This window comes from Notechis scutatus, chromosome 13, assembly GCF_049901735.1.
Source record: "Notechis scutatus isolate UNSWTSFEM ecotype Mainland chromosome 13, rNotScu1.2, whole genome shotgun sequence".
NCBI lineage: Eukaryota > Metazoa > Chordata > Lepidosauria > Squamata > Elapidae > Notechis > Notechis scutatus.
Genome location: NC_142021.1, coordinates 7,202,401 through 7,228,533, shown reverse-complemented (window position 1 = coordinate 7,228,533; position 26,133 = coordinate 7,202,401). Strand labels below are relative to the sequence as shown.

At 42.4% G+C, this 26,133-nt stretch overlaps 1 protein-coding gene across 1 annotated transcript in view; it reads right to left on the bottom strand.

Annotated features, from left to right (window-relative positions):
* LOC113424611 (septin-2) overlaps positions 1 to 25,556 on the bottom strand; it is a 43,745-nt gene extending 18,189 nt beyond the window's left edge. The window contains exons 1-10 of the mRNA XM_026686381.2: positions 25,424 to 25,556; positions 16,498 to 16,550; positions 14,598 to 14,697; positions 12,180 to 12,266; positions 10,879 to 11,002; positions 7,418 to 7,552; positions 6,599 to 6,716; positions 3,623 to 3,724; positions 1,606 to 1,751; positions 595 to 678 (exon numbers count right to left, since the gene is read on the bottom strand). Of these exons, the coding sequence (XP_026542166.1) occupies positions 595 to 678; positions 1,606 to 1,751; positions 3,623 to 3,724; positions 6,599 to 6,716; positions 7,418 to 7,552; positions 10,879 to 11,002; positions 12,180 to 12,266; positions 14,598 to 14,697; positions 16,498 to 16,524 (923 nt within the window). The 5' untranslated portion in view covers positions 16,525 to 16,550; positions 25,424 to 25,556. The remainder of the gene's footprint in view (positions 1 to 594; positions 679 to 1,605; positions 1,752 to 3,622; positions 3,725 to 6,598; positions 6,717 to 7,417; positions 7,553 to 10,878; positions 11,003 to 12,179; positions 12,267 to 14,597; positions 14,698 to 16,497; positions 16,551 to 25,423) is intronic.
* Between the last annotated feature and the right edge of the window lie 577 nt (positions 25,557 to 26,133).

The following is a 26,133-nucleotide window of genomic DNA, read 5'->3' as shown; positions in this document are numbered from 1 at the left end:
GGTTCCCGAGGAGCCTGTGCCAAGTGTGCATGTGCTCAGGATTACTTGCAGGAAAGAGCAGCTGCAGCAGCATGGACGACTCGGGAGTAAGGCTGCAAGGTAATGGCCCCTCCTTCAAGAAGATAAAAGCCAGCTGTGAAGTGAACGTTCTTTGCAGGAAGCAAAGACATTTTGAAACTCAGCCTCGTGGACATTGCAGTATCTCAAGTTGGTATTTGAAGACTCTTGTGTTGTAAAATATTTCTTATCTGTGATTCTTGGCAGCCTCGCACAGTTTTGGCAAGGTTTGTGCTTATCAAAGTTAATTAGTTTGCAGCAGCCTTTTAACCAGGGATTTGTAAGAATCATTAAAAGGTTTCTGTTCCCTTTGGTTCGTGTTTGTTTTATTGGAAAAGGGTTTGGGTCAGAACACCACTAGGCCGTTGTGTCACTTGAATCTATAGCTAGTTTCTGTTAATCAAGCCTCCCAAGGGGTCATTTCAAAGGAAATTGATGCCCTTTTTTTGCAGGTTGCCTAGTTGGGAAACTTTACAAGGGAGATTGGAAGTTGCAGCCAAACGTAGGAAAGCAACGAGACGCAAAGAAAGAACTTACTTGCCAGTCCTTTTTAATCTCTCCGACCGGAAGTTTTCGTAATGCAAATCCTGGGTTACTTCTTGGAGATCTTGCATGTGTGTCCTGAGACAAGAAACACAACAGGGGCTGGTCAGAATGGACATTAATCAATGGTATGTCTTCCATATGGCTTCTTTAAAAAGCTTTTCTGCAGACCGGACAACGCGGTTAGCAACAAACAGGACAAAATCTTCAAAGTGTAGCATGAAAATTGTCCAGTAGAGGGAACGCTTGGATTGGAATTTATTTTGTTTTCCAAAGACACAAAGTGGGATTAAGAATAAACAGCCAGGAATTTCTCACTCTGTCTGTCTCTCTGTATCCATTCATCCATATCCATCTATTCATATTTATCAGAATATCCATTTCTTTCTTTTTCTTTCTTTTCCTTTCTTTCTACCCATCTATATCTACCATCCATATCTATATCTATATTTATATCTATATCTACCTACCCATCCATCCCTCCATCCCTATTTATCATATCTATTTCATATTTCTCCATATCTGCTTGCCTGCCTGCCTGCCTATCTATCATCTATCTATCTATCTATCTATCTATCTATCTATCTATCTATCTATCTATCTATCTACCTACCTACCTACCTACCTACCTACCTACAATTTATATTATTCCTATCTCTCGTCTATCTATTCTATCTATCTATCTATCCATCCATCTATTCATCCATCCATCATCTACCTACCTATAATACATGCATATCTATACATCCCTCTCTCTCTAGCTTATCATCCATCTCTGTCATCCATCCGCCCATCCATCTAGTATCTCATCTCTTATGTATTTTATCCATCTTATCTGTCATCCCTATCTTTCAGCCTGTCAGCCCATCCATCCATATCTATACATCCATCCAACCATCCCTATTGATCCATTTCCCTCTTTCTCTCTCTCGTCTCAGTGACGCCCGTGGGATTTCGCTAGCTGACACACTCCACAGGGCTTGCCAAAGGCGGCACGCCACTTACACCAGCATCGTGCGCAACTTGAGGAAGTCGTTGTGTTCGGGGTTCTCCACTTCCACCACCCCCCAGGGGTAGAGGCGACCTCGGATCTTTTTCCCCTTCACTTCGATCAGCTGGTTGGACCCGATCACAGCGAAAGGAACACTGGCCTGGAGGAGTCAAGAGGAGGAAGAATGCCACGTCACGCGCCATATTGGAAAGCCGAGAGACCATCAGTTATCCCGTTGATCTTATTCTTCTTGCTGTGCTCCTTGGCCTTTATTTTATTGTCCAGTTGCTTTACTTCGGTTCTGCTTACATTCCTTTCCTTTTCTTCCTTTGTATCACAGGTCATCCTCAACTTATGTGTCAGGGCTCTGGCAATCCACCCCCATTCAAATCATAAGTCTCTAGCTGCATCTCTCAGAGTAAACATTTTTGATTTATTAGGAGTGACCATGTTGGCGTTACCTGGGTGCGCCCAACTCTAACACACATCATTCATTTCACCTTTGACCTTGGTTTTCCCCCCTCCCCACCTCCTGGATGTATATTCTCCACTGGGACACATCCATAGTCAAGAGTCATCCATCATGCTCTCCAGTAATAATCTTGCGCACCAACAGCTTCGGCTGCCTAGCAATTATCTGAAGCATTTAAGGAATGCCCTACTTTCCCCCCCCCTCCCTTTCTGCTGGCAACTAAAAAGACTAAATAAGTATTTTTAGTTGGTCCCTGAGCAAATGTTCGTAAGGTCAACTAAAAAGACTAATTTAGTCTTTTTAGTTGACATTACGAACATTTGCTCAGGGACCGTTCCAAGTTTCAATGGCACTGAAAAAACCCCACTTAGGACCGTTTTTTTACACTTACGACCGTCGCAGCATTCCTCGTGGTCACGTGATCAAAATTCAGATGCTCAGCAACCGGCTCATGTTTATGACGGTTGCAGTGTCCCGTTGGGGCAAGAAAGGTCATAAAATGGGGCAAAAATCATTTAACCATTGCCTTGCTTAGTCACAAAAATGCCAGGCTCCATTGTCATCATACGTCAAGGGCGGTCTATATCAGGGGTGTCCAACCTTGGCAACTTTAAGACTTGTGGACTTCAACTCCCAGCTTTGCTGGCTGAGGAATTCTGGGAGTTGAAGTCCACAAGTCTTAAAGTTGCCAAGGTTGGACACCCCTGGTCTATATTGTAAGCCATATAGAGTAGGCCCAGGGCGAGATAAGCCGCAAATAAACTTAACAAATAAATGATACATACATAAATACACGGGGGTGAAAGCTGGCAGATTTAGAAGCCCTTTTTCCTGCATGTGAAAAACCACCACTCGTACTTCCAGAAGCCCACGATTTGACCCCACAAACAGCAAAAATTTGCTCCGCCTTCAGCAAGGCACCCTTTTGGCGAAAAGCATCCGGGAACTTAACGTTCTTAAGATGCAGATTTTTATCTAGAAAGAATCCAAGGGCGTAACGCTGAACCATTCATTAGTTTTAGCAACCTTTCTCCGTTACCAGCATCTTCTTTCTTTTAACAACCCCCATCATCCTTTGCAAGGTTGGAGTCTGGGCAACTGACACAGAGGTAGCAGAGTATTTACTGGCCGGATGCCCTTCCTGTCGCTAATACAGAGTTTTTTGTTCAGCAGATATATTCTCATTGTGCCCGGAGAGAGAAATATCTGCCTCTACCTAGGATCGAACTCACAGCCTCCTGATTGTGAGGCGGGAGCTGCACCTCTAGGCCACCGCACCACTCCCTTTCTATGTTATCATGGTGCTGGGGGGGGAAAAAGGTGGGAGGACTTACGACTGGTGTCTGTGAAGATTCTCAGTCATCCAGGTCATGGTTGCCCCAAAGGTGCTTTTTTTTCAAGAGGCAACTGGATTTTCTGGTTTTCAAGGCCTTCAAGAAACAGCCCAGTTGACTTTAAAAAAAAAAAAAAAAAAAAGCACCTTTGGGACTTATGACTGGTCCTCCTCTTTGGGTCGTAAGTTGAGGACTATCTATAACGACACAGTTGCATCAGTTTACCTTCAGGACCCTTGTCTGTTCTTTGAACTCTTCGTCCTCGTCGGAATCGGCATCAGGCAGCTGGTAAATCCGGATGCCATGCTCAGATATTTCATCTAACACCTGCCAATGTCAAAAAGAAAGAAAAAGAAAGGAAAGGAAAGGAAAGGAAAGGAAAGGAAAGGAAAGGAAAGGAAAGGAAAGGAAAGGAAAGGAAAGGAAGGAAGGAAGGAAGGAAGGAAGGAAGGAAGGAAGGAAGGAAGGAAGGAAGGAAAAAGAAGGAAAGGAAGGAAGGAAGGAAAGAAAGAAAAAGAAGGAAAGGAAGGAAGGAAAGAAAGAAGGAAGGAAGAAAGAAGGAAGGAAAAAGAAAGGGAAGGAAGGAAGGAAGGAAAAGAAGGAAAGGAAGGAAGGATGGAAGGAAAAGAAAGAAAAGAAAAGAAGGAAGGAAGGAAGGAAGAAAAGGAAAGGAAGGAAAGAAAGGAAAGGAAGGAAAGAAAGGAAGAAAGGAAGGGAAAGGAAAAAAAGAAAAAGAGATAGAAAAGGAAAGAAAAGGAAAGAAGGAAGGAAGGAAGGAAGGAAAAAGAAAGAAAGAAAGAAAATAAGAAAGAAAGAAATGAGAGCCAATATTTTCCATTCTAGACAAAGTGTCCGCAGCCTCTAATTGTATTTGCACAATGGCTAAACTTTAAATGGTTTAGTTGTGATGGAAAGCGAAAATCATTTCTCTATGGTGGGTTTCTTTTTCTTCTTTAATATATATTTTGTTTCCTATTTTTCTTTTCTGTGTTTTCTTTTCTGTGCTCTCTCTCCTGGGTATTCTTTTATTTTTTTTCCCCAGCTGGTATGGGTTTTGATCTCTTTAACTGGCATGTTTAATATTGTTATTAGAAAATAAAAAGAAACAAAGTCCGGGTTCGTTTAGAGATGCCTTGTTCAGGGCCTATTTGTCCCCTTTTCCTAATCACCATTTTGTTCATATTTTTCTAAAACAAAAAGGGTTTACCTGTTAAAATGGGCTTTGCTGGCAGCTTAAAACTGGCTTTTTAACCCCCTCAACTTCAAGAACTTTTAAGTCTCTTTAGCAGTTCAGTTTCAGAAGCAAGATCAAAATACACAATTAGCACCGTTACAAACAACATCCGAGCTATTTAAAAAAATGGTATACAGTTTTGGTTAATCAATGCTATCTAAGCTTATTATCTCATTAAGCAAGGAACTTTAGATTAACAGAGTTGGAAGGGACCTTGTGGGTCATCTAGTCCAACCCCGTGCCCAAGCAAGAGACTCTACACCATTTCTGACATTTGGCAGTGCAGTCTCTTCTTGAAAGCCTCCAGTATTTGAGTGCATTTCTCTAGTTGGATAGACCCCTGTGCACCTTTCCTGGTTTACTTGAACCATGGTTCCCAGAACAATTTATTTAAAACCCAATTTTTAGTTAAAGCCAAACCACAAGTCCTTCTTAATTTCCCATCACCGTAGGGTGTCCAGATTCATTTGCCAGGTTTCGTAACGAGACATATATCCCCACTCCAAATAGGATCACTGTCTCTCCACTCAAGCTCTGCTGATTCTCTTAGGCAAAATAATAATAATAATAATAAAGAACAGAATGTCCAGGCCTAATCCATCCAAACACAAACGGACACGAATTTTGCAAATCTGGCAGGCTAGGATTCCAAGAATTAGCAACGGCACACAGTAGTTTTAATAATAGGTTGCAAGAGAAAAAGACCCTCCCAGGAACAGCCTAACAGGAGTGGACTGGCCAACATTGGCTAGTTTGCTGTTTGTCAATGATGGGGAATTAAGAAAGCCCAATTTCTCTGGGCGATAAACTTGGTGATAAACTGTAAAACCAAAACAATGGCGGGAAAACCAGCAAGGGTGCCTGAATAATAGATCACAGCTGTTCAGCCAAGCGCTTTCCTGAAAGGAAAAAAGAAAGAAAGAAAGGAAGAATTGCAAGGAAAACAAACTGCATTTCATACTCCCCAACAATAAAACTGCATTTTGTTTCTTCAGACATCAGTTAATGAGTCCCTAGAGGCTCCGTGCCTCTTAAAGATTAGCTTCCCAGGGAAAAAGAAGAAAAAGAAGTCAAAATGCAAACTTTCCCTTCACGCATTCTTTTTGTGAACTTCCTCGAGAAATCGCCGCTGTGTGGCTTTGTGAATCGGGCACGCATTGGTTCCCGCTTGAGAGGCTCAGATTTTATTTTATTTTTTAAGAAAAGGGAAGAAAAAGAAGATTCAATTCCACTAAGTCAAAACAGGAATTCCTTCAGGATGGGCTTCCTTAACAGAAAGACCCACCATTCACGTTTCTGCTTATTCAATATTTTTTTTAAAAAAATAGAAGGGGAAAAAAAAAACACCTTAATCCTTACTTTAGATGGATTGCCAAATGGCAGAAACATCCACAACCCAAAAACCTTCGAAGTTGTGCCAAGAAAGGCAAATTTTGATCCCCTGCTTTGATTAGAGAATTTGCACTTAAGAGATGTTTGCAGGAAGAAAAATATACAGTAGCTGAAATTTCAAAGTTTTGGATCAACATGAAACATTCTGCCTTATAAAGCCACTATTGTAGGGGAATATTATTTTTAAAGGCTGATTCAAATGGACCAAAATTCAAACAATGGGCTAGATGTTTATTTGCCCTTTTATTGCTCTATATAGAGCCAGGGCTTTTGTTAAACTATCTGTGAACATTTAATGCAAAAATAAGCACAGAAGATTTACAAGCTGGTAACGCCGAGGCAAAAGGAGGGGAAACCAATTAAGCAACTGTGGTTTTCTGGAGGGCAAGATGCTCAAAGAAAGAGTTTTAAAGCTCTCCATTTCTTTAAATGTAAAAAAAGGAGACTTAATTCAATGTTTTTCATCAACCTTAGCAACATTGTGCAGACTTTAACTCCCAGAATTCCCCAACCAGCCTGTTTTAAGATGGGTGGGCTTCACCTCCCAGAATTCCCCAGAAAAATTGATGCATTACCCTTCTCTTCAGTCGTTCCCTTTCCTTCAAAGTTAAAGTATCTGCCTTCGCTATGACAGGAACAATATTCACTTTTCCATGAATTGCCTTCATGAATTCCACATCCAAAGGTTTCAGTCTGGAAAATGATGAATTAAAAAGAAAAAGTTATACGACGACAACAAACAATGCACTGGCTGCTTTCACCTAACATCCATCCCTTTTTTTTGGTGATGCCCTTGCTTTGCCTTTGCGGCTCGTTGGTAGCAAAGTTTCTTATCACCTTGAACTGGAAAACCAATTAAAACTACACAGGGTCTCAAAACAAGTTTCATCTTGTTTAAAAGAAATCGAAAAGCCAACACTTTGCGCCAAGTTCAGAAAAAAAAATAGTTCTAATTCTTCTGGTTACTCTACCCAACAGCCATGAAAATCTCCCCTCAGATTCAAAGCTTATTTTAACATTGAGGAAACTACATCTCAACCAGTACTTCAACGGAAAAGGATCCTGCGAAATTTAAAACTCTTTCACAAACACCATTTCTTGAAGAACTCAGAAAAGTTCCGTTTTGTACAAGACTTTGCATGCTTTAAGCCTGGGCTATATAAAGTGGTTTAATTTCTTGTATTAAGGAATGGGTTTTCCTGCTTGGCGACAATTTTAAGAGGTACCCTTCTGAAACGGAGGCGAAACCAAGGTGAGAAATATATCCAAAGATGATTTTAATTAAATTGGCTATTCAATTAAAGGCCCTTGCAGAAAGTTTATTCAGTGAGGCTTAGGAATGAGACTTTTATCCTGGGATATTAAAACAAAAAAACAAAAACCTTAATACTTACCCATGTCCAAAAGGGGAAATGAAATAAAAGCAGCAATGGACTCGGTTGTCTACAATATGGCGTCTATTCAAACCACTCTCATCGTGAAGGTATCTTTCAAACTGATTGTCGATATAATGGATGATGGTTTTGAAACTGGGTCAAGAAGAGAGAGAGAGAGAGGGAAGACAGAATTTTTACAATGCCAGTACTTTGGGTGTGCTTCTAGTCTGAACTACCTCTCAAAGCTGACCCAGAAGGTGATTGTGGTGACTTAGGGTAACCACAAGCCATTGTGGACTTTCTGTGAGTGAAATACAACCACAGACTGTTAACAATGAGCTTTGAAGTTTAATTTGGCTGCTGGTTTTACCAGTTAACTTATGTTTCCGTATAGTAGACTAGCTCTATGCCCGTGCTTCGTTACGAAGCTATATGATCGGGCTTAGTTTTTGGGGAGGGAAATAAGGGGGGGAAATTGTGCCTCTGCCTACCAGCATCCTGTCAGTGTGTGAAAGAGTTGAGGGCTGTTTGGAAACTGAAACATGGACACTGAAACAGTATTTGCGGTGTGAGCAAGGAGACAGCAAGGAGCCTGGGTGTGGCTTAGCTCAACTGTTCTGTACTAAAGCTGCTTGGTGCTGTGAAACTAAAAGTGAAACTCCTCTGCTTGTATTTTGCATTTGGAAGAGATTTCTTTTCAGGTGGGGAGGGGGAGTAGAACTCCTTAGCATCAGAGCATGTTAATAATAATAATATACCAATACTAATGCTCTGATGGTCATTTTGAAAAATCCTTTCTTAGTGAGCACCTAGAAGCCAAGAGGAACATACATGCCAAATGTCAAGTTTGTAGGCTTTACGGTTCTGGAGATTTTGTGGTGATGCCTGAGTGATATTTCATTTTTTAATATACTGTATATAGAGGAGGAGGAGGAGGAGGAAGAAGAAGGAAGAGGAGAAGGAGGAGGAAGAGAAGGAGATAGAGGCCAGGCTAAGCAGGTTGGGTAAACAGTATTGTAGAAATGGGTGCCTCCTTTACAAGGGGAAGAGGAGCTATTATCTTCAAAATATATTTATCAGTATTCAAGGGGGGATCATTTATGTATATATTGTTTTGGGTATTTTTAAAATGCACATTTTTTTGTGTAGCCATACCTAGCTTTTTTGCTTTTGTGTTGCTTTCTCTTCTTTCCCCCCTTTTTTGGAGTTTTTTATTTTAATGTTTTGAATAAAATAAAATAGAGATACAAAAGAAACTGACACACAAATGACCCATTTTTTTTTCATAAGCTTCTCTTGTGCTCTGAAATTTCGGGGGAAGGTAATTTTCAAGGAATCTTCCATTGTTCCTCTTAAGGGTACCTGGCTCTGTGACTGGGGAAGCACCTGCCTTTAAGTGGGACACCAGCCTTCATGAGAGGAGGTCATTATATCCTGTTGTCCGCGTTACAACAGCAAAAGGGAGCTGACTTTCTTTTTTTAGTTGGGGGAAAAACAAAACGGCACGCATCTAACATCAGGGAGATAGATCAAGTCTTCGTAGCCAGAGGAAGTTTGGACACATCATTCATGCTCAAAGCCGCTTCGCAAGAGAGGTTTTTATGAATGGGCAATTCATCCTGAACAAATGATGGCCAATACAGCCTGTCAGCTAGCGTTCCAAGCTATGCGCCCATAGAAGACAAAACTCTAGTTCCTCAAAGAAAAAGCTTATTGGATACATCATATGGGCACACACCGGTGAAAGCCAACTCTGAGGTTTCCCGTGGCTTTTGCCTAAATAAGTAAAAGTTTTCCCTTTCCCTCGACAAGTCATTGGTCACGCTGTCCAATCCAGGTGCTGGCTGGTTGCTGGGTTACTGCCTCCTCCTCTGGCCAGCCACTTGTGAGAATGTCCTTGGTTCCCACAGGAAAACTTTATTGTTTTGGCTACGGAGCCCCATCTAGCTATTTTACCGCCCCTCCTCCCACTCCTGTGTGGCAACCCTGAAACCTCCAAGGTGACCTCAGCCAGGCTCACTTCAGGGTTGACACTGCCTTGAGTTACAACAGTTCGTTTAATGACGGTTCAAATGGCACTGAAAAAAGTGACCATTTTTTTCACACTTTCAACCGTTGTAGCGTCCCCATGGTCATGGGATTAATCTTCAGATGCTTGGCAACTGACTCATATTTATGATGGTTGCCCTGTCCTTTTGGGACCTTCTGATAACCAAAATCAATGGGGAAGCTAGATTCACCAAACAACCGTATTTCTAACAACTGCAGTGATTCACTTAACGACTATAGCAAGGGAGGTTGTAAAATGGAGCAAAATTAACCTAACCATTGTCTCACTTAACAACATAGATCTGGGGCTCAATTGCAGTAGTAAGTCGAGGACTACCTATATACGTATCCCAGGATAATGTTGCAGGATCCAATCTGGGTCGATCACCGGGAGCAGAGGTTTCATTTTTCCAAACTTTGGGATTCATGCCGGAGCTCATCCTCACAACACATCCCGGTGGGAGAGAAGTTCCTTAAGGATGAGGCTCCAGCACAAGTTCGAAACCTGGGAAGACGAAACTTTTGATGCTGGTGACCGACCCGGATTGGTTCCTGCACCATCCTCAATGCTGCAAGGAAAAAAAACCACTTTTATTTATTTATTTATTTTATTCATTATTTATTTGATTTGTCAATCGCTTACAAGCAGGGGTGGGATTCAAATTTTTTTAACAACCGGTTCTGTGGGCGTGGCTTAGTTGGTGGGTGTGGCTTGGTGGTCATGTGACTGGGTGGGCGTGGCTTGGGGTTATGTTATTGGCTGGGCGTGGCCAACTCAATATCACTCACATTGAGGCGCGCTTCTCCTCGCCTGGCCTCTCATGACTGTGGGGATGCTGCAACAGTCGTAAGTGTGAAAAATGGTCATGTCACTTCTTTCAGTGCCATTGTAACTTTGAATGGTCACTCCACACAAGCAATAAATAAATAAATAGAAAAGAAACACCGCCTTCCTATTGGTTGGGGAGAAAAAGGAAAAGGAAGACTCCAGCAGACAGGGTATTTTTTTTTTTAACAAAATTATTGTTTCTACAAGACTTTGAATTCTCTGTTGCAAGTTCAACCCGCACGGCGTAACAACGGGCCTTAGGATGCCTTGTTGTTCCCACCCAATGTTTAGAGTCTCTCTCCCAGACCCCCAAAAAAAAGAAAAAAAGAAAAGCAGAATTCAGATCTACAGAACTTCAAGGAATCTTTCCAAAGAATAAACACGAGCAGCAGAATACAATCAACAGGAAATTCTTCTGACAACACAATGGCCCAGCTCCAGCCACTCAGAGATTCAAAGGAAAGGGTCAAGCGAGATTTACCGGCAACGAGAAGGCGACGTCATTGGAGACAGAGTGGAGAATGGCACAAGGAGTTCCAGAGATTGGTCAATTATTATTATTATTTTTTGTATTTTTCTTTGAAACTGGAGCGACACTTACCAGTTTTGGCTGTTAATGGCATCTCCATAGCCCGGAGTGTCCACGACCGTCAACCGCAGCTTGACCCCTCGCTCTTCAATTTCGACGGTTGAAGCTTCAATCTGAACCGTCCTTTCGATCTTTTCTATGGGGGGAGAGAGAGAGAGAGAGAGAGAAGAATGTTTAACCCCCAAAGTCCAGCTGCCTTTTGAAAAAGCACCTTTGGGACAACCGTGACCTGGATGACGGAGAATCTCCATAGATATTTAAAACCCAAGAACGCCATAGTTCTGCGTAGTTCTTAGTTACAATTCTGGGGTGATTTAAAAGGGCCCCACACTTAGAAGAGGCCAAGGTTGGGAAACCTGGGTGGAAAGGCTACCAAAAGGGACTTGGGACCTCCGCAAGGATGAGCGTTGGCCCTTTCAGCTTAAAGGAAGGAAGGTGAAACTGGAATCATATGAAATCATTTAGAATGGGTTGGACTAGAAGACCTCCAAGGTCCCTTCCAACTCTGTTATTCTATTCTATTCTATTCTATTCTATTCTATTCTATTCTATTCTATTCTATTCTATTCCTATTTCTTTTCTATCTTCTGTTCTATTTTTTATTCTTTATTCTATTCTTCTTCCATCTTTCCTTTTCCTCCTTCTCCTTCTCTTCTCTTCTTTATTTTTTCTATTCTATTCTATTCTATTCTGTTCTGTTCTGTTCTATTCTATTCTATTCTATTCTATTCTATTCTATTCTGTTCTGTTCTGTTCTGTTCTGTTCTGTTCTGTTCTGTTCTATTCTATTCTATTCTATTCTATTCTATTCTATTCTATTCTATTCTAACTCTATTATGTTCTATTCTATTCTATTCTATTCTATTCTGTTCTGTTCTGTTCTGTTCTGTTCTGTTCTGTTCTATTCTATTCTATTCTAACTCTATTTCTTTTCTATCTTCTTTTCTATTTTCTATTCTTTATTCTATTTTTCTTCCATCTTTCCTTCTCCTTTTTCTCCTCCTCATTCTATTCCATTCTTTATTCTTTATTCTCTATTTTACTCTACTCTACTCTATTCGTATTCTATGTTCTGTTCTATTTTCTATTCTCTATCCTATTCTCTGTTCCATTTCTATTCTACTCTACTCTATTCTATTAAAATTGTGTTTCTCAATCTTGGCAATTTTAAGAAGTGAGGCCTTCAATTCCCAGAATTTTCCATCCACATACTTCTGGGAAATGAAGTCGAGACATCTTAAAAATTGCTGAGATTGAGAAACGCCGAATTAGAAAAGAAAAACAAACAAACAAACAAAAAACACACAAATTACCTCCAGCTCCAGGGATGTAGCGTTCAGGATACAAATCCGTCAGGAACAAACTATTAATTAAAGTGGATTTGCCCAAACCGGATTCTCCTGTAAAGAAGAGGAATATGTAATCCCTGGGATAATCTTTCTACCCTTCCACGTTAAACGGCAGATTTGTCAAATCATCAAATTTCCTCCCCCCCCCCCTTGTTTTACAAGACAGCATTATCAAAAGGTCTTATAAAAGTCTTTTAAAAATAACCTAGAAAAGCAGGTCTGTGCCTAGCATTCCTTGTTCAAATTTTAAACCTGGTCAACCGATTTCTAGGAAATACAGGTAGTCTTCAATTTACGACCACAATTGAGCCCAAAATTTCCACTGCTAAGCGAGGCATTTGTGAAATATGTTTTGCCCCATTTAGCGACCTTTCTTGCCACAGCAAGAAAGTGGAAGTTTAAGCGAATCTGGATTCCTCGTTGACTTTTGCTTATCAGAAATTGCTTGTCACGTAACCCCGGGACGCTGCAACCGTCGTAAGTCTGAGTCAGGTGCCAAGCATCTGAATTTTGATCATGGGACCGTGGGAGATATCACAACGGTTGTTAAGTATGAAAAACGTCCATGAGTCACTTTTTTTCCCCCCAACGCTGTTGTAGCTTTGGTCGCTAAATGAACTGTTGTAAATCAAGGACTTCCTTGCGCCACAATGATTTCAATCACGTAATGCCGCTTATCCTTTCAAAGCATCATGGGGGAAAAAATATATATGGCAGCCTAAAGTAGCTGGAACCTGAGGAAGAGTGATGTCACTGTGATGTACCACTGAAATCCCTTTTCTAAACCCACTCCTTCCTAAATCCTGTGCCAAAACTGGACTGTGAACTCCGTGGCTTCTTTTTGTCACATTGCCGTTTCGACGCGCTTCTTTTGACTCAAAAGATTTGAGTCATTTCTCTAAAACAGGAAGGAATGTGCAAAAGCAGCAGGTCCCTCTTTGGCACAGAAGCTGAACGTCTCCTTTGCACATTCTTGTCAAATTGACTCAGATACAGCCATATTTATAATAAGCTTTTTGCGCTATCTGAAAAGCAGAAGCTGTTGAGAATAAGCTTGCTGGAGAACAGCCCAAACAGAAGAGAACAACACCATCTTTTCCTCTGACCCAGAATTACCACTGACACATCATCACAAAATCTCCACAACCGTCAAGCCTACAAACTTGACATTTGGCACGTATGTTCCACTTGGCTTCTAGGGGCTCACTAAGAAAGGGTTTTTCGAAATGACCATCAGAGCTATTAGTATTTCGTATAGTATTATTATTAACATGCTCTGATGCTAAGGAGTTCTACTCCCCCTCCCCACCTGAAAAGAAACCTGTTCCAAATGCAAAACACAAGCAGAGGAGTTTTAGTTTCAGTTTCACAGCAGAAACCAGCTTTAGTACAGAACAGTTGAGCTAAGTCCAGCTGGGCAGAGCAGGAGAAAGGTAGAACAAGGGAGAGGGAGTTCAGAGGAAGACCTCCTCCTCATCCTAGGGTACGCAGGGAGGAACAGAGAAGGGAGCAATGTGAGTTGCGTAGCTTATGGGGGAGGAAAGGGCCCTGATTCCCTTCCTTAGCCAAAGCTGGGAACACAGTGTATAAGAAAGGCAGGCTGTGTGCGGCAGGCTGCTGGGAGCAAATGTGACTTTATCTTGTGTTGTCGTGACTTATCCGTGTTCCTGGCATCTTCCCAACCATGTGAGTTTTGCCATGCCTTCAAGTCTGAAATTCTTGCTCCTGCCCTGCCAAACTAATTACTTCAGTTTGGCTTGATTGGACTTAAAGTGACAGTTTGTGTTTACCCTGTTTTGGACTGAATTTTCTGCAGCCAAAGGCTGTTCCCTTTAAGAATTTTTCTCTAGCCCAGAAGGTAATCTGGACATTGGGGGCAAAGTTGGAGACAATAAAGGGGCTCCTATTGATTATCTGACTGTGTTGCCTTTGTGCCATGCCCCGGGTCATCACAATAGTATAAACTAGCCATTTTTATAATAACAAATCTATCTAATTGGTAAAATCCAAAATCAAAGTTGCATTTTTTTTCCACCTCAAGCACAAAGTCCAGAAGTGGTTTCCAAGTCGAAATAAAAGCATTTGTATTTTTTTTTTCTTTAAGCAAAACAGTCAATTTAGCCATCTCTGCTAACTCCATCAGTTTTTGCAGCCATTCATCCATGGTAGGGGTCAAGGTGACCGCGTCTGAATGTTGACCGTGTGACCATGGGGATGCCCAATGGTTGTAAGTGTGAAAAACAACCACAAGTCACGTTGTAACTTTGAAACAGTCACTGAATGGACTGTTGTAAGTTAAGGACTACCTGCATTCGATAGTTTAAACTGCCACAGTTTTATTTTCAAAACGTGCATGATATGGAAAAAATTAAATCCACCTACCGACAACCATGAGGGTGAATTCAAACCCTTTCTTGACCGACTTCCGGTGGACTTGGTTGGGGAGATTGGCAAACCCCACATAGCCAGCAGAGTCAGAAAACTGGAATGAGAAACCAAGAACGAAAGCAGCAAATTGGGAGACAGAATTCATGAAAATGTGCCGACATTGGAAAGTTACAAGCTGGAGAGCACCTTCTTAAAAGTGGAACAGAACAGAGTAGAACAGACCAAGTGTGATTGGACATCCAACAAATTTGTCTTTGGTGCATAAGCTCTCATTGTACATAAAAGCTATGAGTGATAAACCATGATCATAGTCATCATAAACATACATTCATCATAAATCATAAGATACAACACTTAGTGATCGAATCAACATAAATCGTACCAGGAAACTAAAGAAAACAATAAAAATTGTAAAGATACAAGCAACAAAGTTATAGTCATAAGTAGAAAAGGAGATAGGTAATAGGAATGATGAGAAGAATAATAGTAATACAATCTTAGTAAATAGTTTGACAGTGTTGTGGGAATTAGTTGTTTAACAGAGTGATGGCATGCGGGGAAAACTCCTTGTGTCTAGTTGTTCTGCATGCAATACCCTATAGCAGGGGTCTTTAAACTTGACAGCTTTAAGACTTGTAGACTTCAACTCCCAGAATTCCTCCTCCTGTCATGTTAGCTCGGGAATTCTGGGAGTTGAAGTCCACAAGTCTTAAAATTTGCCAAGTTTGAAGACCCTTGCCCTATAGCATTGTTTTGAGGGTAGAAGTTGAAACAATTTATGTCCAGGATGTGAAGGGGGTCTGTCGATATTTTTACAGATATTTTCACATACAGGGACAATTAAGGAGAGTAAGCTCAGCCAAGCCTTTAGACCAGGGGTCGTTAAACTTGACAGCTTTAAGATTTGTGGACTTCAACTCCCAGAATTCCTGAGCTAACATGACTGGAGGAAGAATTCTGGGAGTTGAAGTCCACAAGTCTTAAAGCTGTCAAGTTTGAAGACCTCTGCTTTAGACCAGTGATCCTCAACCACTTTAAGGCCACTTTAAGAGGTGTGGACTTCATGCGTGGCTATGCTGGCTGGGGGATTTTGGGAGTTGAAGTCCACACCTCTTAAAGGCGCCAAGGTTGAGAAACGCTCCAGACCAAGTTACAACAGAAGTAATGTGATTCCTGTTTCCCTTTCCTGTCTGATACGCAAATGGGAAAAGATGAGGAACATGGTTTAGGAGACAATGTAAGAATTATACAGGGCCTCTGTGGACTCTCATTGCAAGGAAGTAGGGGTTAGTTCTACTTCCTGTCTTATTGCTTCTTGAGAATTTGGAAAAGCATTTAGTTTCACCCTGCAGGAAGCTTTCTACTCAACCCAAAACTGGATTGGCTGCACAACAACCATCATCCAAAGCATACCGTTCTTTTACTCGTTCATTGCCAGATAACAGTGGAGAAAACCAAGAAAAATCTTTTGTTAACTATCCTTTTGCTTGGAAATTCACACTGAAAAATTATGATTAAAGTGTTGTGCTGTAGAAGAGGGGAAAACTAGGATATTCAGTCGATTTTACACTAAATTCCTATCTCATCTTGACCTGCAGTTGTTATCCACTGTTTTCTGCAATGGATTCAGCAATTTATGGAGAAATTTTCTATATATTTTTTCTTCAGTCCACTGAACAGAAAATAAGCAGAGTAGAACAAATAAAGCTGGATGACTTCAAGTGGGTTATTTATTTAAACAACAATAATTCTCTAAAATTTATTCCAGCTGTTCTTTTCCCTACTTTCTGCCCCAAAGTGATTGCAAAACACAGCCTTTAAACCCTAAAACCCAAAATAAAACACTGAAAGCTAAGAATTGTTTTGATGGGCTACGTCCCAAGTTCTAACTCACCTTTACTTTTTCAGCTGACTGGGACATGTTCCTGCACACCAAATTTCTACAGCCTGGAGAGAGAGAAAAAATACAGAACATTTAGACACTAAACCTGAATCCTATTAATTCATCTTTCCATTTTATGATGCTGGAATCCAGAGAGACAAACATATTCATGTACACTGAATGTGTATTTTACTGAACTCAAATGAAAGTGAGGTACCAAAAAAGAAGGCAATGCATTTAGGGGTGAGTCATATGGAAATACATTATTAAATGACAAATATTTTTAAGTTTTTCATCCTAGCCTGCCCAAGAGGGTGTATTCCAGTGAGTGAGTCATGTTTGTGTTTAGTAACAACGAAGTACAAATTCAACACACTTTGGTACACCACAGAGGCTAGCTACATACAGAAAGAGAATTATTTAATCCATTTGGGCAGATTCATATGCATAGAATCATACAATTCTGTTTTATAAGCCATAAAAGAGACAATCACAAGAGTAAACCAAGAGAAAACAATTCAGATTGGTTTCCTGTTGATTAAAAATTGATGGTTCAAATTTTTAAGGAGCAAAGCAAGGATAACAAGTTACACTGACATATTCCAGCTTGTTTTAAAACCTTTCATCCTACTTTCCAGATTGGGTGGAAACTAACCAAGGAGAGAAGCAACTTAGAACTAAGGAGAAATTTCCTGACAGTTAGTTAGAACAATTAATCAGTGGAACAGAAGTTGCCTCTAAAAGTTGTGAATGCTCCAACACTAGAAGTTTTTAAGAAGAGATTGGATAACCATTTGTCTGAAGTGGTGTAGGGTTTCCTGCCTAGACAGGGGGTCGGACTAGAAGACCTCCAAGGTCCCTTCCAACTCTTGCTATTCTATTCTATATTGAAGCACCTCTTTCAAACAAAGGGAACAGCACTAGTATCCAAATGCTAATTTGGGATGCGAGCTGTCGACTGTTTATGCGTGGACGTGCATTAAGGACGTGCCTGGGCATCTTTTCTATATGAAATGGATTGTTTATTTAGACTACCTACAGCCGCTGAAGAGGAAAAGCACAAGACATTGCAGCGCTGTGGGATTTTTTTTTGTCACACAGCCTGAAAGGGAGGAAGTGACCTATAGAAAGACACCTGCGAGGCTCAACACAGATGCTTTCCTGTTCCAAGGAGGCAGGATGCAACCCGAAGCTGTAGAGTGGAGGTGGGGAAGGCCCAAGAGGTCAGGGAAATGCTGGCACTCCAGGAAAATGGATACATGGCGTGTGCTTTGCACATTTTTTCCAGCTTCCCCTATTGCCAAGCAGTGCACACACCATCTACAGTGACAACTGATCAAGAGGAGATACAACCTGGAAACAAGGAGAAATTTTCTGACAGTGAGAACGATTAACCCATGGAACAGAAGTTGCCTTTGGAAGTTGTGGGAGCTTCATCACTGGAGGCTTTCAAGAAGAGACTGGACTGCCATCTGCCAGAAATGGTGTAGGGTTTCCTGCCTAGGCAGGGGTTGGACTAGAACAGTGATCCCCAACCTTTTACGCGCGGCCCGGTACCGGCATCAGCTGGGCGCCGCGGCCGGTGCCGGCATCAGCTGGGTGCCGCCATCTTTTTTTGATGAAACGTGCTTCGGTGAGCTTTCTACCTGGAAAAGCTCACGAAAGCTTTTCATCAAAAAGATGGCGGCTTAACAAGCCACTGACCCGGTAGGACTTGTTCCGCGGACCGGGCGGTCCACGGACCGGTGGTTGGGGACCCCTGGACTAGAAGATCAAGGTCCCTTCCAACTCAGTTAATCTGAATCTATCTAAGATTATCATTGGCCTGGAGACTAAAACACATGATGAATGGTTGCAGGAATTGGGCCTGGCTAGTCTAGTGAAGAGAAGGACCAGGGGAGACAGGATAGCAGTCTACCAATATTTGAGGGGCTGCCACAGAGAGGAGGAAGGGGTCAAGCTATTTTCTAAAGCACCCGAAGACCAGACAAGGAACAATGGATGGAAACTGATCCAGGAGAGATTCAACCTGGAAATAAGAAAGAATTTTCTGACAGTGAGAACAATCAACCCATGGAATAGAAGTTGCCTTTGGAAGTTGTGGGAGCTTCATCCCTGGAGGCTTTCAAGAAGAGATTGGACTTCCCCTTCCACAGCCACACTCCCACTCCCTGTCAGCTGCTCAATCTCCCCCTCAGAATCAGACTCCAACAAGGGCATGACAATTACCTGTAACATCCTTTCAATCTGCAGAGCTTAATCCTGAATTTTAAGGATGAAAGAGATCCATAGTGGGACTTGACTTTGAGGCACCAAATTTTGCCCCAAATATTTCGGTTTTGCATCGAACGCTTTGTATCAAACGTTGCAGCCAATACTTTCGTATCCAAGGCTTCCATTTGTTGTATCGACTACTTCTCTTTTGTAATAAATGCTTTGAAACAAGTTTCCTCCCAAACAAGCAATTAAATGGGGCTTATTTGTCAAGCCCATTCCAGCATCTTTGGATCGATTAAGACAATTATTTTAGCGGCAACACATTTTCAATTGTCGCTTATCCCTGACCACCACCCACATACAAACACACACGCAGCAAAGCACCGCAGCTGAACAAACAGAGCTTTCAGTAGTCTTTGGATTTATTCCCAGATATTTTTTCCCGGAGGTCAGCTGGATAGTTAAGTCAGATTTGCTTAAGCCCTGAATGGTAGCCAACCCGAAGCCCTTTGCCTCCAAAAGTTCCTGACACCCATCACTGTGAGTTGTAGTAAAATATTTGTAATTTAATTAAGGAAATCTTTTGATCCAAAAAGACCGACAAGAAATTTACAGGGTTTTTTTTTTCCTCTGATACTTAAGTCATATTTATTAAGAATGGGAAGGAATCCATTAGGTCAAGCTTACTTGGCTAAAATTCTTCACCCTCCAATGACCAAAGGGTTTAAAACTTTTAAAGCCAAATTACAGACAGTTCTCAACCATTCGTTCAGTAGCTACTTGAAGTTACAATTAGTCCTCGGCTTACATTAGTTCATTTAGTGACTGATCAAAGTTACGACGGCACTGGAAAAAAGTGACTTAGGGCCTTTTTTTCAGAATTACTACCTTTGCTGCATCCCCGTGATTGTGTGATCAAAATTCAGACATGTCATCCCCTTTTGCGATCGTCTGACAAGCAAAGTCGATTCACTTAACAACCGTGTGACTAAGTTATCAACTGCAATGATTCACTTATCAATGGTGGCGAAAAGGGTCGTAAAGTGGGGCATAAGTCACTGCACAAATGTCTCACTTTACAACAAAAATTTTGGGCTCAACTGTGGTCGTATGCCTGTCTTTCTCTCTCTCTCTCTCTCTCTCTGTGTATGTGTGTTTATTAATATAAAATAGAAATAAAGACAATCGGAAAATGGGAAAAGAAAGGAAATAGAGGAGATAAGTGAGGGAAGGAGGGAAAGGAATTTTTTTAAAAAAGAAACAAAACAATGACGTAAGTTATGGGAACATAATAACGTTATAGTCTCAGCTTTTTATTTATGCCAAATAATAATCACCAGCCTTTTCTAAAGCAATAAAAAATAGCGTATGAATTCTAGAGTTTATCTCTATTATTTAGAGTTTTACTATAAACTATTCTAGAGTTTCTCTCTATTATTTAGAGTTTTACTATTTAGTTTATTTATTTATTTTATTATTTACTTTATCTTTATTGTTTAGTTTATCTTTATTATTTAGTTTATTTATTTATTTGGTTGAGTTTATTATTTACTTTATCTTTATTATTTAGAGTTCCCCAACCTTTCGGTGTTGCAACCCGACAAGGGAGACAGGATGGTTCCACGCCACGTGTGCCCATTGCTCGTGCAAATGGCCCATGCGTGCACGCACACACACACAGTCGCCGCTCACACAAGTGGGGATGCGTGCATGTATGCCTGTGCTCAGCCACCACTTCTGTGGCTTGGTTCTGAACGGTTCAAGGCCCAGTACCAGACCGCAGCCTGTAGACTGGGGACCCCTGAGATAAATGGAATACATGAACAAAATCAAGTGGCATGGATGATATGGAAGACATGGGTTCAGCAGGGGTGGGCTTCGAAAATTTTAGCAAGGGGTCCTCTGCCCTGGTGGCTGGGTGCGTGTGGCCATGGGTGTGCACCGCAGCGGGGGAGGTTGTTTTTTCCCTGGACTCCGGAGGCTTTCCTCTAGTGATGAAGCACCCACAACTTCTGGTGGCAAGGTGTTCCACAGGTTAATTGTCCTCACTGTTAGGAAATGGCTCCTTAATGCCAGGTTGCTTCTTTCCTTGGTTAAGTTTCCATCCATTGCTTCTTGTCTTGCTTTCTGGTGCTTTGGAAAATAAGTTGAGCCCCTCTTCTTTGGGGCCACCTCCTCAAATGCTGGACTACCGTTATCATGTCCACCCCTAGTCCTTCTTTTCCCTCGAACTCCAAGGTCCCTCCTAGGAGTGACTGTTTTTGCTTTTCCCGAAGAAGCTTCTTGGATGAGAAACAAAACTTTTTCAAGGACAAAAAACCCCAGGAAGTATGAGGGTTGCGGTCAGGGGTGGGCTTCAAATTTTTAGCATGGGGTTGGTTCTCTGCCCTGGTGGCTGGGTGGGCGTGGCCATGGTGGGCGTGGCCTAGTCGGCCTCCTGCACCACAGCGGGGGAAAGGGGCGTTTTGCCCTCCCTGGGCTCCGGGGCTTTCCTCGAGCCTCCGGGAGGGTGAAAATGGCCTCCCCGTTTTCTCTCCGGAAGCTGGAAACGGGCCCATTTCCGGCCTTCCCGAACTTCCGGAAGGCCCGTTTTTCACCCTCCCTGAGCCTGGGCGCACTTACCTGCATCCAAAACGGGCCACGTGGGGGCTCCTGGGAGGGGGGGGGCCAGGATGGGCGGGGCCAGCCGGGAGTGGGATTTGGGGGGGTTTCTCCAAACTGCACAGAATCTTAGCTAGGGGGCTTTCCTGACACCCCTGGCGAACCCCCAGCGGCCCAACCCCTCGGGTTCACACGTATTAGCTCATGGTTTGCTTATAGCTTGTTTCGTGACCATTGGAAAAGGACCTATTTTGCCTTATGTAACTCGACCAGTCACGGCTGTTCTTCAAAGATGACTCCTGAACTGTAAGTCTTGTACCAAGAGATTTCCGGACTTCGGCAGAACAGCCCTGGGAGTGTTGGGAGACTAAAAAAAAAAAAAAAACGTCAATGATCAAGGGCAGCCTGTCTTATACAGCGCAACCGAGCCCCCTGGAAGATGCCGTCATGCCAGAATCCCAGTATGAAATGGTGGCCTCCTGCAGGAAGGAAGCCAACTCATTTCCTTTGTAACTCCAGGATACCAAAAAATAAAAAATAATAAATAAATATACCAGCTGGCATCTGAGGATTTCCCTCTCTGACCGCAGCAAAATGAAATATTATATAAAGTGTTCAAGTTCACAGCGTTTTTGTTTTTTTTTAAAAAAAAAAGAGAGAGAGAGAGATGCCTCGGCCACATGGGAGCCTAGGAAAAAAGCAGGCATCTGTGTCATAATAAACCATGGTTTATTTCTGTCTCATTCCCCACCCCCCCCACCCCAGTAGTTCTTCAAACCCATCTTTTCCATAAGACATTATGTGGTCCGGGGTGTCAAACTTGATTTCATTGAGGGGAGCATCAGGGTTGTGTTTGACCTTGGTGGGCCGGGGGGGGGGGCGCATGGTGGGCGTGGCCAGGCATGGGCGTGGCCATGATGGGGCATGGCACAGGACTCGTGTTGGGGGCACCTGTGGTGGCCAAGTGCTAATGCAGGACTTCCCTGAGACCCTCCTTCACTCTCATTATCTCTCCTTCCTTCCTTCCTTCCTTCCTTCCTTCCTTCCTTCCTTCCTTCCTTCCTTCCTTCCCTTCTCTTTTCTTTCACTCTTCATTCTCCTTTCTCCTTCCTTCCCCTTTCCTTTTTCCTTCCTCGCTCTCTTCCCATCTTCCCTTCCTTTTCTTCTTTTCCCTTCCCTCTTCATTCTCCGTTCTTCTTCCTTCCCCTCTTTCCTGATTTTTCCTTCCTTGCTCTCTTCCCACCTTCCCTTCTTTCTCTTTGTCTTTCCTCTTTTCCTCTCTCCTTTCCTGTCCCTTCTTGCATGCTCAAATGCAAAAGGGGAAACATTTCTCCTTTTGTTTTGTTTTAAAGTTTGTTTTGATAGCCCTCTGCCAGCAAAAACGGAGCTCGGGAGGTGCCACATGCAGCCCCCTCCTCCCGGGCCCCATTTTCGCTGGCAGTGGGTTGCAAGAGGCCGTTGCAGCCGAAACTTGAGTTCTGTTTTTACTGGCAGAGACACCGTGGGCTGGTCCTTTGCTGTTTCCAGGCCAGTCCCGTGGACCAGATCTAAGCACCCTGTGGGCAAGATCCGGCCCCTTTGCTTTGAGTTGACACCCCTGATGTGGTCCAACTCCTTCATTACACCTTAGGTAAAGGAAAAGGTTCCCTTCGCACATAATACTTGCTAGTCGTTTCCGGCTCTAGGGTGCGATGCTCATCTCCGTTACAAAGCCGAAGACGTCTCCATGGTCATGTGGCCGGCAGGACTAAACGCCGAAAGCGCACGGAACGCTGTTACCTTCCCACCAAAGTGGTCCCTATTTTTCTACGTGCTTTTGAACTGCTAGGTTGGTAGAAGCTGGGACCAGGAACGGGAGCTCACTCCGTTACACGGCGCTAGGGATTCGAACCGCTGAACTGCCGACCTTCCTGATCGGCAAGCTCAGCGTCTTAGCCACTGAGCCACCGCGTCCCTTATTCTGATAAACGAATACAATTTTCAAACCCGAGTTTAGTGAAGAGACTTAGGAAAATGGTGCCTGTTATTGCAGGAGACATGGTCATTAGATAACGGCTTGTATCCCTTGAAGCATCTGCAATAATGAAGGGATTTAACATTTAACACACATAACCAACCCATCTTGATGTTTTCAAAACCTGGTTGCCTGAATTCAACAGCTTTATTTCCAAACCAGACATTTTACAGGAAACTGGAAGGGAGATGCCATTAAAGGCAAGACAGAAGAAAATGTTAGCCCCTTTTGATTTTAAATTATTTCTCAAATAACGGCAAGGACCTCTGCAAAAGTCAAAGATTCACTTCTTTGGCAAAGAGCTGAAAAACCTTTAAAGGCTGCATATCCCAAAGCTTAGAAGTGGGTGGGGATTGAAGCAGGAAGTTCTGAATGGATGTGGCATTCCTTAAATGCTTTTGGAATTGCAAAAGGGAGCAGAGATTGGGAGCTGGTGAGGAAAAGTGAAGGAGAGAGGAGAATAAGAAGGTTCAAAAATTCAGAATAGCTAGCTGGACAGCCATACTTTAAAAGCATTTTGGTTATCAGTAATTGTGTTTCCATGGTAGAGGTAATCCAGTACTCTGACTGGCCCATCCTTAAGTGCCTTCATTTGGTTTTTCACATCAAATGGCATTAGTTCAACAAATTAGAACAGAATAGAATTCTTTATTGTCCAAGTGTGATTGGACACACAAGGAATTTGTCTTGGTGCAAATGCTCTCAGTGTACATAAAAGAAAAGATACATTCATCAAGAGTCAAGAATCATAAGTTACAACACATAGTAATAGTCATAGGGTACAATAAGCAATCAAATCATACTAGGAAACAGTCAATATAAACCATAAGGATACAAGCAACAAAGTTACAGTCATACAGCCACAAGTGGGAGGGGATGGGTGATAAGGAATGATGAGAAGGTTAATAATAATAGTAGTGCAGACTTTGTAAATAGTTGGACAGTGTTGAGGGAATTATTTGTTTAGCAGAGAGATGGCGTTCGGGAGAAAACTGTTCTTGTGTCTAGTTGTTCTGGTGTGCAATGCTCTATTATATCGTTTTGAGGGTAGGAGTTGAAATAGTTTATGTCCGGGATATGAGGGGTCTGTAGATATTTTCACAGCCATCTTTATTGAGATATAAGAATCAGGAACTTTAAACTGGCTCCCCTGTAAGAGGCCAGGACCAAAACTATGGCTTGTTTTAAGCTTGTTTGTGGTTTATTTGGAAACTTACAAAGGTGCTTTATGGTTTAACTTTAGACGTTTCTGGTATTAGGGGCAGCCATGCAACTTGTGGACATTAACAGAATAAAAGAGTTGGAAGGCACTTTGGAGGTCTTCTAGTTCAAGCAGGAGGCCCTATACCATCTATATAGTATATACCATTAAGGCAGAATTCCTCATAATGTTGTCTTACACTAGCTTAAAAACTAAGTCAATATGAGCCGATGTCACTTGAAGGCTACAATTACCTAAACAAAGTAATAGTGAGTATAAGTAGATAGCAGGATTCAGTGATTCCTCTAAAACAAGCAGATTAAGTCAATAAAGCCGATTTTCAATCCAGCCACCAAATATAAAAGTAATAGTGAAAGTAACAGTGTTCCTCTAAAACCATTAATCACCTATTTTCTAATCCAACCACCAAATTAATTCCATCCAGCACCGAAGAAGCTTCTTGGATGAGAAACAAAAGCGCTTCCAAGAAAAAACAGACAGTCCAGTTGCCTCTTGAAAAAAAAGCACCTTTGGGCATTCCTAATTTTAAATAAATAAATAAACGAACCAACCAACCAACCAATAAATAAATAAAATTAATTAAGAATTCCTCTCTTTGGCAAAGACGGTAAGTCGATAGCATTCTGAAAAGATGCTCAAAGCAACAGAGGACACCTTGTGCAACCTTCCCCCTTTGCATTCTTGCACGCCCAACCTCTAACATCTGCTTGTGACACTCACACAGGCGTGCACACCCACCCTCGTAGGCACACACACACACACACATCCATTGATTTTGCAGCCCGGGCAACTTTGCTCCTGCCAGGCACTGGTGCATTGACGGCAAATCCGCCCCTTGTCCATCCTGGGGAAAGGCGAGAAAGCCGGGGCGAGCATCCCCTTACCTTGCCCTTGTCCCGAGCCGTCGCTCCGTCTGCAGCTGGGCCCAGAAATGCGGAAGGAGGCGAAGAATTCGCTCTCCCAACCCCGCTTCTATCCCACCTCCCCCGCGGGCTCTTCTAGCGTTCTCCTCTCTATGATCCCAGCCGGGCTTTGAAATGAATGAAACCTATTCGGGGAGAAAAGGCCATAGAAAAGCGAGGCCTAGAGCGGCGTTCTGGCTGTGGTCCTTTTCCCTTAACGAAGCCACCGGGGACATCTTTACTCTGGGAAGGCGATGCCTTTGCTCGCTTTTGCAAATCAGGAGGATGTCATTTGGATGAATCGAGAAGGGGCATTGGCAGAGTTTGGTGTCCTCTCAGATTTAAGGACCTCTTAAGTGCAATGCCACTTAATTTTCCTCTTAATTTTGCCAATGCAATGTTTGCATAAGAATGCAGTTGCTGGATTTAGCCCTTTTCTGGGTTCACGTAAAACATCGCCCGGTAAAATTCACCAAAAAAGGGAAAGTTGCCAGAATAACTGGCATTCGAAGTGTTGTGTGAATAGAGCCTTTTTGAGGCTGATACCCAAGCTTAAGCTTCCTAACTAGATGCCCTTTCAAATTATGGGACCTTCTGACGAGCAAAGTCAATGGGGAATCCAGATTCACTTAACAACCGGGTTATTAATTTAACCCAGCAGTGGTTCACTTCGTCAACTATGGCAGGGAAAG